Source organism: Phocoena sinus, chromosome 13 (assembly GCF_008692025.1).
Source record: "Phocoena sinus isolate mPhoSin1 chromosome 13, mPhoSin1.pri, whole genome shotgun sequence".
In the NCBI taxonomy this organism is placed as follows: domain Eukaryota; kingdom Metazoa; phylum Chordata; class Mammalia; order Artiodactyla; family Phocoenidae; genus Phocoena; species Phocoena sinus.
Window position 1 is genome coordinate 89,686,870 of NC_045775.1, and position 13,100 is coordinate 89,699,969.

Here is a 13,100-nt window from a genome sequence, read left to right on the forward strand (position 1 = left end):
GCACAGCACCCGCCTGGCCCGGCCCCTCACTGCGCTCACCGGCCGGGAAGCTGCACAGAGCCTCGGGGTCCGGGGTTCGTGGGTTCTCATGTCACTGGTCACACGGCTGACCCCACTCTCCAAGACCCTCTCCTCTCCCTGGAGCGGGGATGGGATGGAAAGGCCCAACCCTGTGATCACATGCTCGATCGTCTGCCGTGGCGGCCCCTCCACTGGAACTGTCTATGGGCCCAGCAGGTGTCACCTCCTTGGCACCAACTCAGGTGTGGTCTAAAGGGACTCACGGTGAACAACCAAAGGCTCCAATCACTCAGGGACTTAAAAGGGCTTTTGAAACTCGGCATCGGGAACCGGAGACAAAGACCAGACATGTTCTCGATTATATCACAAGGAGAAACAGGAGACCTGGGCAGGTCTGGTCTTGTTTTCGAGGTGGTCAGCCGAGAAGGGTTGTGGTGGAAATAGGAGGGAAAAAAAACTCCGCTGCAGCCAGGAATGATTCCAAGGAAAGGCACAAGGAGGATAAATAAGCACCAAGGCTTTTAGGAAAACAAGGGGCTTACAGGGGATGTGGCACGAGGCTGGGAGGTGAACTCCAGGAAGGAAGAAGCCAGAGGGTGTGTGTTCTGTAGCTCCCAAGTTTTTGCATCCACTTGGCTTCAGGTAAGACAAACATGTTTTATTAGCTGAACAGACACCAACTGATACGGACACTTAACAGCCTACAACAGGAAGGGAACCTTCGCTATTAGAGCCTCGTTTACTTTACTCTTAAAAATAACAACGCTGACCCCTTCGGCCATCTGTGCTGGGAGGTTCAATCTAGGCTGTCATTGTTAGCAGCACAGAAACTTCCCTCCAGCCTTTCGGTGTAGGCATTCTGCGTTGCAACCTGTAATCCCGCGGGCAGATTCCCTGCAACTTCTTAATTAGCTTAAAATTCCCAGAAGAAACAATTAATGGAGATCTGTGAATTATTTTGTGGACACAGAGGAGAACTACAAGTGAGGTGGCACTGACTCTTGCTAACGGTACAGAAGAGCAGGGCTGAATGCGCACAGGACCCTGAATGGCAGCCAGGAGCCAAGGGCTCGGCGGCTAACATCAGAGCCCCGCTGAGGCTGTTGAGGACTTTGCGCTGTGTGCAAAGCCCTAAACAAGAGTCCCAGCTCCCTGGATGGGCTGGCTCCCCGCTCGACTGCCAGCCCAAGGCAGGACCTGAGGTCTGAGCTCTGCCCTGTCTGTACGCTGCCAAGAACGCAGCTCTGAGCTGACTGAGAGTAACACTTTCCTGGAGCAGAAATCTGATATCCAACACTCTTGGCTTTGAACAAAATGGAGGATTTAAAATATGACGGCACGGAGCGCCTGGCTGTGGACTACGTGGAGGGGATTCTGCAGCCCACGCCCACCTGTGACACCTGGGATCAGATCTGGAACTTCCAAGCCAGGCCTGATGATCTGCTCATTTCCACCTACCCAAAAGCAGGTAGGCGGGAGGGATTGGGGGGAGACGCAGAGGAGGGTTAGGAAGAGAAGTGGGAAAGATGCATCAATAATGAAATAAAGAGGGTTTCCCTGGTGGCGCAGTGGTTGAGAGTCCGCCTGCCGATGCAGGGGACACGGGTTCGTGCCCCGGTCCGGGAAGATCCCACATGCCGCGGAGCGGCTGGGCCCGTGAGCCATGGCCGCTGAGCCTGCGCGTCCGGAGCCTGTGCCCCGCAACGGGAGAGGCCACAACAGTGAGAGGCCCGCGTACCGCAACAAAAAATAATAATAATAATAATGAAATAAAGAAACCGACCTGGATTTGAGTGGAAAGCTGTTTACTGGGCAGAGTGATACTGCCAAGACAAATCACAGGTAGTAACTGAAACCACACAAAAAATATTAAAATGACCTACACATCTTAAGAATTTAATTCTTTCTGTGATGTACCTGTTTTTTTACTTCCCTGAAAGAGAGTGAATCAAACAGCCCAAAACAAAGGGGCCAGACTTGCTGCCTTACTTGTTCCCAGCACAGGCCCATATAGGAGAGCCAGACAGGGCACCCCTGCCTGATCTAGGGAAGAGGAGGGGCTTGGGCTCTGCAATGCTGAGCTTGTAAGTCTCCCAGCTCAGGGTCCCAGAAATACTCTCTTAATTTCCACACTCCCCTGGTGGTAAGTTGTGAACCTACTTTCTTATTTCAATAGTCTGTTTAACAAAGTCACTGAAGAAACAAGACAAACTTGAGCTCAGCCACTGCATCATAAAAATGCGGGGGTGAACAGAGAGAAAGAGTTCTCTGCAGTTATTTGTGTATATCTACAGTTAGACCAAAAATACAGTATTCAACTCATACCCCAATTGCACTGCCATCTGCTCTCTGCAAAGTCAAGCTCCATGTCAATAACTTCTCCTACATGCTCACACACACGTGCACACACACACACGTGCACACACGCCCCACCCCCTTTGCCTTTATCTGTAACAATCTGACAAAAGGCTCTACAGGTAGATGGGGCCTTAGACTCACCCGTCCATCGGTTTCATATCGGCCCTGATTTTCTGATCTTACTATCACGAGTCTCTTCAGAATTAAAATTTTCTAAATGTGAATTTCTGAAAGCACCCACTGGTGGGGATCACATCTCACTGCCTTACTTTCACCCACAACTCTTAATTTATTACCATAATTTCAGTACAATGCTTAATCATTCATCTTTTCTCCACCTGCCATGTGTGAGCATTAAGATTTGGTTCATTTAGGGTTTTCATGGGTTAGGGGCAAGCAGGACCGTACAACGCAAACAACACGTGCAAAAGGTGAAGCACTTGTCAGCTAAGGTAATACTTAGTCAATCACTCAAAACCTGTGCACTAGTAAAGGCTCTACTGACCAGAGGGAGGAAACAATCAGATCATGGAATGGTTCACACCTAACTTTTTAGCAGAATAGTAAGTGCTCTGTGACTGAGGTGAGATAAACACACTGCAGAACCGCTGACTGCTAGGGGACTGAACCTCCAGTCGCACTGGAGTCTGCCCCAGCGTTAGCCCGTGGCTGTCAATTCAGAATAAACACACAAAACGAGTACACTTGAACTTCCTTTGAGTCAATAGCTAAAGAAATATTGGTCCTGGATCCTGTAATGAAAGAGTTGGTGTCAGAAAATATTAGAAGCTAACTGATCGAGGATATAAACTGCAGCTGCTCTCTTGTTTTCTAAGCTGTGTCCCCTGGTAGACCTAGAAGTGCTGAATTGGGAGCATGAGGAAGGGTCTCGTAACCAGAGTTGATCAGCCCAGACCCAGGACTCAGAGCTCAGTCTCCCAGCCTCCTCCTGCCACGGACTCAGTCAGGTGTCTGGTCAGTAGTCTTCAGCCAAGGCCGAAGGTCAGGTGGCAGCCCCACGCTCGTCAGGACGGGGCGGCCCACAGGAGCTGACCGGAGCTGGGAGACAGAGGCCCTTCTCGGGGGCAGTGAGGGCACAGCCTCTGGGTCGAGGTTCCAGGCAGCAAAATGCAGAGTGGCCTCTGCACATCTTCTATCAATCAGACCTCTGCCTCCTTCCCTCAAATCCCAGAATGTAAATCAGATCTCAGGACATTTAGAATCTCGGCAGCAAAGGAGCCTAGGGAATGCACTTTTTAGCCTTTCAGGTAAAATAAAGGAAAGTGTAAAAATGGAGACTAAGCCCTAATCATTCATTCATTCGGCCAACATATAACAAGAGCCTCCTCCTGCGTAGCAAGCCCATGCTACGCACTTGGGAAACAGAGTGTGAAAACCACACCGTGATGACTCTCCACGTCACAGGCTGGTGAGGACTCTCGCTCTGCCTTTCTAAGGAACTATGCCGCTAACTCAATAGCATAACAATCCTAATTAATGGTTGTACAGAATAAAAAAAGAGCTATATACTTATGAATCTAATGTCCACTCCAAATTGGAGTCTTTGTATAAAAATCCATATCATACCATATTATGATAACACAAGATACAAACAAAGAAGGATGGTTTCTGAATTCCATTATAAAGCTGGCTTTAAAGTTCACACAGCTGCTCTAACAAGTGTTTGGTCACATTCTAAGAACTGCAGTAGTTAAAGCCTGTGCTTCCTCATCTTCCTGGGGAATAAGGAACAACCTGGACGCAGGAGATCGTGGACTTGATACAAAACGAGGGTGATATTGACAGAAGCCAGCGGGCACCTACTCACGAGCGATTCCCCTTCATCGAGTGGAAAATCCCGGGCATGGAATCTGGTGAGTACGGCACAGCTGCACCTGACCCCGGGCCTAGACACCCACCAGGGAGGGATTTTTACTATCCAGTAGCCCTCTCAGAATTCTAGGCATTCAAACAACCATCGATGGACTCCGTGACTATCTTTCTCACCGTCTGGCCATCGTTCTAACTCCAGACATTTCCTAATCAAGTTACTGTTTATGCAAAAGTAAGTTAAGTTTTGATTCTCCAATTAGAAATTAACTTCACTCCACAAGGATGAGCCTACGTAAGATAATTTTATAGTGGAAGGGTTTGAATTTTTTAGGTTCTTCTTTATTTGGTTTATTGTTATGCTTAAAAACTGCTCTAGCCGGGCTTCCCTGGTGGCGCAGTGGTTGGGAGTCCGCCTGCCGATGCAGGGGACACGGGTTCGTGCCCTGGTCTGGGAGGATCCCACATGCCACGGAGCGGCTGGGCCTGTGAGCCATGGCCGCTGGGCCTGCGCGTCCGGAGCCTGTGCTCCGCAGTGGGAGAGGCCACAACAGTGAGAGGCCTGCGTACTGCAAAACGAAAACAAAAACAAAAACTACTGCTCTAGCCCAAAAAACCCATTCGTGAGCTACAAGTATCCTCTCAGATGAGATCCACAGAGTTACAGGCGGCCTGGAACTGTTCCTAACGTAGTAATAACAAAGCAGCAAGATTCTGAAGCAAATAGAGAAAAATAATGGGAAGTCATTGAAAATTAATTTTACAGGCTTGGAACAAGCTAATGCAATGCCCTCACCACGGATCCTGAAGACACACCTTCCCATCCACTTGCTGCCACCATCCTTCCTGGAGAAAAACTGTAAGGTAAAGAGCCAAAGGAATTCAGAGTTGACCCCTTAGAAGGACCTCAGACTGGTCCTCAATCCATTTCCTCTTAAAACACTTTGTTTGTTAAAAAAAAAACGAGTCCACCTTGTCACATCATCCATATGCAAATTGATATGAATGCTTTCCACCTCCCACAAAAGCCAAATCACAGGAATGCAGCATCGGAAAAATTCATCTGTGTGGAATATACCCACCCTAACGTAACTGTTGGTCTAATCCTGGTTTTGCTTCTTCCCTCCCTCCCTCTACTCCCAGATAATCTATGTAGCAAGAAACCCCAAGGACAGCATGGTGTCTTATTACCACTTCCACAGGATGAATAAAGGGCTTCCTGCTCCAGGAACCTGGGAAGAGTACTTTGAGAGTTTTCTGGCTGGGGACGGTGAGAGAACTCAGCTTTGTTCCCATCCTTTCTCAAAATCCTCAAATACTCTACAGAGAAGTCATCATTTCCTTAGAACAGCAGGGCCTCTGCCTTCTTCACGGTGAGGGAATCACCAGCGTGACCTTCTCCCTCTCTTCAGGATTCTCCTCCCAGGTGGGTGCTTGTCAGCTGGGTTTCTGCGACTCACTGCCCTATTTCTGATCCCGTCCCGCAGTGTGTTGGGGCTCCTGGTACGAGCACGTGAAGGGTTGGTGGGATGCCAAGGACCAGCACCGCATCCTCTACCTCTTCTATGAGGACATGAAGAGGGTAAGGAGCAGGGCCGCCTCACGTGTTCCCCTCTGACCGTAAAATATTTCAGTCATGACGTGCGGACCCCATCAGGGACTCACAGATTGAAACAGGGCACAGAAGACGCTACATTTCACTGGCTGCAGCTGTCCACGCATCAGAGAACACCTGGGACGTCATGAGTTTCTGTATCACACAGTCTCACCTGAGCTTCCTGGAGCTCTGGGCTCTGGGACACCTTTTCCTTATAGGCAGAGGATGGCAAAATGAGGGATGCCTTTTTTTCTCCTTGTATGTAGACGTTTAAATTCCGTTTAGAAGGGAAAACAAATCTAGCATATTTGGGGGTTTTTTTTATTAGTACTTGAGGAACGTCATAGTTTCAAGAAACAGTTTAAGAAATTATGGCGCAGTGGGAAACACTAATGGTTTAGAGTCAAAATTCCTGAATCCCAGTTCTGGCTTTACTGCCTACTGGCAATTCTTCTTTGTGAAGATGCTTAGCATCTAGGAATTTAGCTTCCTTACATGCAGAAAGGAGATAGTAATATGCACTCCAAGAGCTGTTATAACGACTAAATGAGGTGGTGTCATGAGAGTACATTGTAAATGGTCATCTACCCAGTCCTTTCTGTGACTCCACTGAATACAGGGATCTATACAGAATTACAGTCTCTGTTCTAGAAGTTATAACTGAAAGCCTGGTTCTCAAAAGGTACGTCACAGACAGCTGCATGGCCTCTCAGAGCCCATGCCAGGCCTGCTAAGTCAGACGTGCAGTTTTAAAAGATTAATCGGGGATTCCTCTGCACATTAGTTTAGCTGCATTTCTCTCAGGTTCCATCACTACTGGGCTTTATCCAGTTGTGTCTACAAAATATCTGAAGAGTGAAAAACACAGCATCACTTTTCTATGTTTTTTATTGAGATACAACTGACAAGTAACATTATATTCGTTTCAGGTGTACAGGATAATGATTTGATATTTGTATGTACTGAGAAATTATCTCCATAATCATCAACATCTGTCACCACACACAGTGACACAAATTTTCTTTCTTGTGGTGAGAACTTTTAAGATCTATTCTCAGCACAGTGTGGTTATACTGTACGATACAATGTTATTAATTATACAGTACAGCGTGATTAGTTATAGTCACCATGAGGTACACTACATCCTAGGACTTATTTATCTTACAACTGGAATTCTGAACATTTTGACCCCCTTCACCCACTTCACCTCCCACCTCTGGCAAACACTGATCTGTTCTGTATGGTTTTTTTAAATAGGTAAGTTTGTAGGATTACATTTCTAGGATTCTCAGAACCATGATTCCAGGGCTAGCAGGACAACCCATACAGGTATCAGTACAAAGTTCTCTCCCTTGTGTTTACTTGGTACAAAAGTGAGGAGACACCACAAGAGAGCACCAAAAAACTAAACAACAGGAGGGCATACAAAAGGAGACTCTGGTCACATATACACATATGCACTGCTGCAGTTCGGAGAGTTGTCTCATCACAGGATTCCAGATAAAGACGCTCAACTAAGGAATATTATGGCAGGGGTTATAAGGAAGGGCTGCTCTTTTATGACTGGATGTGACAAACAGGGGCCATGATATCAGATGCTACTAGGCTAAGACCAGGGAAAGTCCATGCAGGTGACGCTTGCCCACATATCGCCGTAGCAGTGTCAAAGGAGGGTGTGTCCCTGGGAACGGTGGATAGATCCCTGGGGTAGATCCTAATGCATTATGAATGCCGGGAGGAGACTTCACCCAAATAGGCAGTCTAACCTCAGGGTCCCCAGCGCCCTCTTACATGTTTCTGCCATCATGCTCTGGGCCGTCACCTGCCTGTGGTCACTCAGAGCGCACAGTTCTCAGCACTCTTGCTGATTCCTAGTCTGTGTGAGGCCAACTAAATTCAGCACTTTTGACATCCAAGCTTCAAAGCGGGAGCCCATTTTAAAGCAGGAGACACAGTGGCGGGGATAAACGCTCCCACCGGCAACGCACCACTCCTCCCGGACACAGGGGCCTTCCCACACCACAGCGCCCCTGGGCTGCGTCCCTCTGAGGAGAAAACAGTGGCGACAATGGGGTCTCAGAGACACCCCGACCAGCTGGGCGCTGCAGCTACTGCCACAGGGCCTCTTGGGCCCCCCTCACCGGCACCACTGGGAAAGTCTGGGGCCTCTTCTGTCCACATGAGAAGCAGGAGATGGGCCTCTGTGGCCAGGTCCCCAACACTGCCGCAACACCTGCTCTCAGCATCAGTCCAGTGGCTGTCCCCGTGGGGCATTTAGCTGGACGGGCTAGAGCAGGACATGTGGGCCTAATTCTGGACACATCCCTCCGTGGCACGCGCCCCAGGCACTGCATGTCACTGTGTGGTGAGTGTCTCACCGACATGCTCAGTTGACGCTTCCATGTTAGAACAAGAAGAGCGTAATGACTCCAGCTGACACAGTCACCACATCAAAGTGAGTCACATCTGAAAAGCTGAGCACTTGTGAGACCCGATTTTTTAAAATTTTAATTCATGGCATGTTACTGATTACTAGCATTAATTCATTCCAACAGTCTTTTGAAACTATTATTTATTGATATAAATTATCTTATATCAAGTCTTTTCTTTTGACTCTGATCATAGAACCCAAAGCATGAAATTCTGAAGCTGGCAGAATTTATTGGAAAGAGCCTAGATGATAAAGTTCTGGATAAAATTGTCCATTACAGTTCATTTGACGTCATGAAGCAGAACCCGATGGCAAACTACACGTCGATTCCAGCTCCATTAATGAACCACTCTATTTCTCCATTCATGAGAAAAGGTTTTTATGTTTCCTTTTCACCATAATCTTAAAGGAATTGTCCAATATTTCAGAGTCTTTGGGGAGTTTCTTTTCTATAGATAAGAAAAATAAGATCAATAATAAATGGTTCTGGGAAAAAAATAATTTAAGAAACCACAGATGAAATGAAATCAATGTTCAGCCACAACTGGAGAGTGAGGTTTGGTGTCTAAGTCCAACCCTTTGTCCTCACCTTCCTTCTGGAGTTCTGGCTGATAAGGTGAAAATATACAGAATTAAGTCAGATGGAGAAAAGAATCCACTTTCCGGAGGGCTCTAAGCTATCAGAGAGGTCCATTCACTCCAAAATACTTACTGACTGGAGTGGCTACTATGTACCAGGCACTGTTCTGGGCAATGTTCAGAGCAGTGACCAAAACACACGGAAATTCAGGATAATAGTTGCTAGTAAGTACTACGTAGAAAAAGCAGTCCGGGAAAGGGAACAGGGATTGCACATGGAGAGCTGGAGGGGAATCTTTTTCTTCCCCCCTTTTTCAAAACCGCACGTTGAGTCCTTCCAGAAGCAGGCCCTTCTACCTGCAGGACGCCAGCCACAGGCACAAGCACCGAGCGTGCTGCGACGGGCAGGACGGAAGGACAAGAGAGCTCCTCAGACCTGCTGTTCACGCGGCCGTGTCACCTCCCGACCCACAAGCCAGACAGGCGATTCCTCTCCCTTCCAGGAGGAGACACTGCCAGGCCAGCCAGAGAAATGTTTGTCCGACTCTGTCCCTCCCCGTCGGGGAGTAGAAATCCTCACAGAAACGGGAGAACAGAGAAATCCAAATCACCCCACGGTACTGACACCCACCACCCCACGTCTGTTTCAGGGGCCGTGGGAGATTGGAAGAATCACTTCACTGTGGCCCAGAACGAGAGATTTGATGAAGATCACAAGAGGAAGATGACTGACACCACTCTAATTTCCCACATCCGATTCTTGTAAGGAAGAAAAAGAACCAGAGTCCATCAGTGTGAAAGCTGATTACCCCGACCATGTGACACTGGATTCAGGTGGTCACACTAGTGCTCCTTGTGTTTGCTTTTGTTCACCCTAAAAAAAGTGACAGGGCTATCAGAGGTCAGGGCAAGGTGGAGGGTGGGCAGGGTGGCAGCGTGAAAACCATGGCCTCATTGCTAATTATCATCACATGTCAATTTTCCACAGATCGTGCGCTTGTTAACGTATTAAAAATGCTTCGGTCATCACACAAAAACACACTAAAATTTACAGATTAAGTTCAAGCCAATTTTTAAATGCAGCACTAAAATGTGTAAACAGTTACTTCTAGCAATTTCTTGGTAGCCAAGTAACCATCAGGTGACTCTGTTTCTAAGTCACTCCAGAGCATCCACCCCAGCCTCTCACCGCAGCCTCTACATTTAATGGGACCCGCCCCCCCAGCCCAGCCGTGCTGCAATCCATCCCGGCCTCCCACCTTAACCTCCCTCCCTCCAGCGCCTCTGCAATCTCGCTCTAGTCCATCAGCAACATCCGTTGGTTTTACTTCCAGGAAGTTTCATCTCTACAGCCATCCCCCTGGTTCAGAAGCCTCTCCCTCTTGCCTATAAGCTACCTAACTCATTTCTCTGTTCATCATACATCTGCCAAGCTTGTTTTCCCACAACAAGACTCATTATATTTCTCTTTAGCTCAGAATCCTTCAATGATTCTGAATATTTGCTGCCTAGAAGATAAATCCCAAGCTTTTTAGCCATCAATTCAAAGGCAGCTACAACCATACGACACAGTTGACTGACCTTCCAAACCACCTTCCAGCTGGATTTCATTCTGCCAGTCACCCTCCTTGCCTCAGCGACGAGTCCCCGCGCTGGGCCCAAGCGCATCTCACAGGTTCCCAGACGATAGTTTCACTTTCACCCCGCCTCCTCCTGACGTTTCCTTTCCTTCCTTCCTACCCATCCAAAACATAGACAACAAGTCCAATAACCAGCACAGGTCTCCCATCTTCCTACAGATACTGCAACCTGAAGGGTTGCTGCTCTTCTGCAGTCCTTTACACTTAGCATAATTTTTCTGTGATTAAGATTAAAGTATATCATGCTATCTCTTGGATGTCTACATTGTCTCTTTTGTGCATATTTACATTTTCATTTGTTTATTTTTTCTCCAAGATAGGGACATTGCTAGATACTTCACTGCAAACCAAATGGCAAACAATATGCTCAAAAATAAGTAACTGAAATACTATATCAGTTAAGGAAATCTAAAAAGCCAACTTTTTACATTCTAAGTAGTCCCTGGAACAGCTATCATCTATAGCTGTGCTGTGTTAGCTACTAGCTGCATGTAGCTATTTAAATTATTTAAAATTTGGAAAGATCCACGCACTCCAATGTTCACAGCAGCACATTTACAATAGCCAAGACATGGAAACAACCTAAATGTCCATTGATAGATGAATGGATAAATGAGAGGTGGTACATATACACAATGGAATATTACTCGGGCATAAAAAATGCAACCTTGTCATTTGTGACAACATGGATGGACCTAGAGGATTCTACACTAAGTGAAATAATCAAAGACAAACACCATATCATTACACTTACATGTGGAATCTAAAAAACAAAACAAACAAACAAAACAAAACAGAAACTGACTCACAGGTACAGAATGTAATATACAGCATAGGGAATATAGTCAATAGCACTGCAATAATTTTATATGGTAACAGATGGTTACCTGACATTGTGGTGATCAATCCTTAATGAATATAAATGTGAAATCACTATGTTGAACACTTGAATACTAATATAATATTGTATGTCAATTGCAATTTAAAAAAATAAAAATAGGGCTTCCCTGGTGGTGCAGTGGTTAAGAATCCGCCTGCCAATGCAGGTAACACGGGTTCGAGCCCTGGTCCAGGAAGACCCCAGATGCCATGAAGCAACTAAGCCCATGTGCCAGAACTACTGAAGCCCGTGTGCCTAGAGCCCATGCTCCGCAGCAAGAGAAGCCACCACAATGAGAAGCCCGCGCACGGCAAGGAAGAGTAGCCCCCGCTCGCCACAACTAAAGAAAGTCCATGGGCTTCCCTGGTGGCGCAGTGGTTGAGAATCCACCTGCCGATGCAGGGGACACGGGTTCGTGCCCCGGTCCGGGAAGATCCCACATGCCGCGGAGCGGCTGGGCCCGTGAGCCATGGCCGCTGAGCCTGTGCGTCCGGAGCCTGTGCTCCTCGATGGGAGAGGCCACAGCAGTGAGAGGCCCGCGTACCACAAAAAAAAAAAAAGAAAAAAAAAAAAAGAAAGCCCATGCGCAGAAACGAAGACCCAACACAGACAAAAATAAATAATAAATAAATAAATTTATTTTTTAAAAAATAATAAAATTTTTAAAAAAGAAAAAGAAAAAAATCTGGGTATTTTCAAGTCTATAGCCATGGGTTTACATAAATAATTTGTCCATATTGCTTTTAAAATAAATAATTACATTGTTAAATGTTTAGACTATTACACTGAAATATTGTCTAAATGAAAATAATAAACTGTCATTCACAAATTTTTTAAAAATTAGAAATAAGCTTAAAAGTCAAATATGTAGAGGCAGAGAGCAGAGCTGTGGCTACCAGGGGCTGGAGAAGGGGGAAACTCGGAGACACTGGTCAAAGGGCACAAAGTTGCGGTTATGTAGGCTAAGTCTAGAGATCTGGTGCACAGCATGACGACTATAGTTAATATGACTGAATACTGGAGATCGCGAAGAGAGTAGATTTCAGATACTCACCGCACACACAAAAATTGTGAGTGTATGTGGAGATGTGTTAATTACCTGACTGTAGTAATCACTCTGCTATGTTTATGCATATCAAATCATGTACACCTTAAATATATACAATTAGAAAATAAAATAACTTTTTAAATTAAAATGAAAATAAAACAGACCCTGTTATATAACATTGCTTTATTTTCTACATAACTCGTGTATCTATTAAATTAATGGTTTCCCTGCTTACGGTGTGTCTCTACCACTAGCTCAGCAGGGAGACTTTTTCTGTCTTAATTACAGTTGTACTTCCCCCACCCAGTGCCTAGCAGAATACTTGGAGCACAGAAGATGCTCTGTTAATGTGTGTGGACTGAATGAACCACTACACAGCAGTAGCCCCCATGTTTTCCTGTTCTAGCCCAACCCAATTAACCACCAGCTGCAGGATGTCCTCCTCAGTCTCTGAGCCAACGGCAAGTGCCAGGCTGACCTCCTTGCCCCCTCTATTGGCCAGTGGAGTTCGGAGACAACCTACTGCACCACTGCTTTGGACCTGCAGTCCTAGCCCAGAAGAGCCACCCTGCCACGGTGCCTGGAACCTTCTCTTGTGCTTGAATTACCCATGCTTAGTTTCTTTGCCAGTTATCTGGAAATAGGCAGAAAGGGACCAAACTTTACCTAACAGACCCTTGCCTGGATCACGTGCCTCCTCTGTGTCTGGGTCTTCA

The 13,100-nt window shown here is 46.5% G+C and overlaps 1 protein-coding gene and 1 long non-coding RNA gene across 4 annotated transcripts in view; one reads left to right on the top strand and one right to left on the bottom strand.

The window, feature by feature from the left end:
* Window positions 1-13,100, bottom strand: part of LOC116763962 — a 107,388-nt gene that overhangs the window by 87,634 nt on the left and 6,654 nt on the right. The window lies entirely within an intron of this gene.
* SULT1C4 (sulfotransferase family 1C member 4) lies at window positions 1,311-10,752 on the top strand. The gene is made up of 7 exons (XM_032652185.1): window positions 1,311-1,489; window positions 4,128-4,253; window positions 4,976-5,073; window positions 5,353-5,479; window positions 5,697-5,791; window positions 8,432-8,612; window positions 9,467-10,752. Exons 1-7 carry the CDS (start codon window positions 1,336-1,338, stop codon window positions 9,580-9,582), a joined length of 897 nt encoding a protein of 298 aa, XP_032508076.1. The 5' UTR covers window positions 1,311-1,335; the 3' UTR covers window positions 9,583-10,752.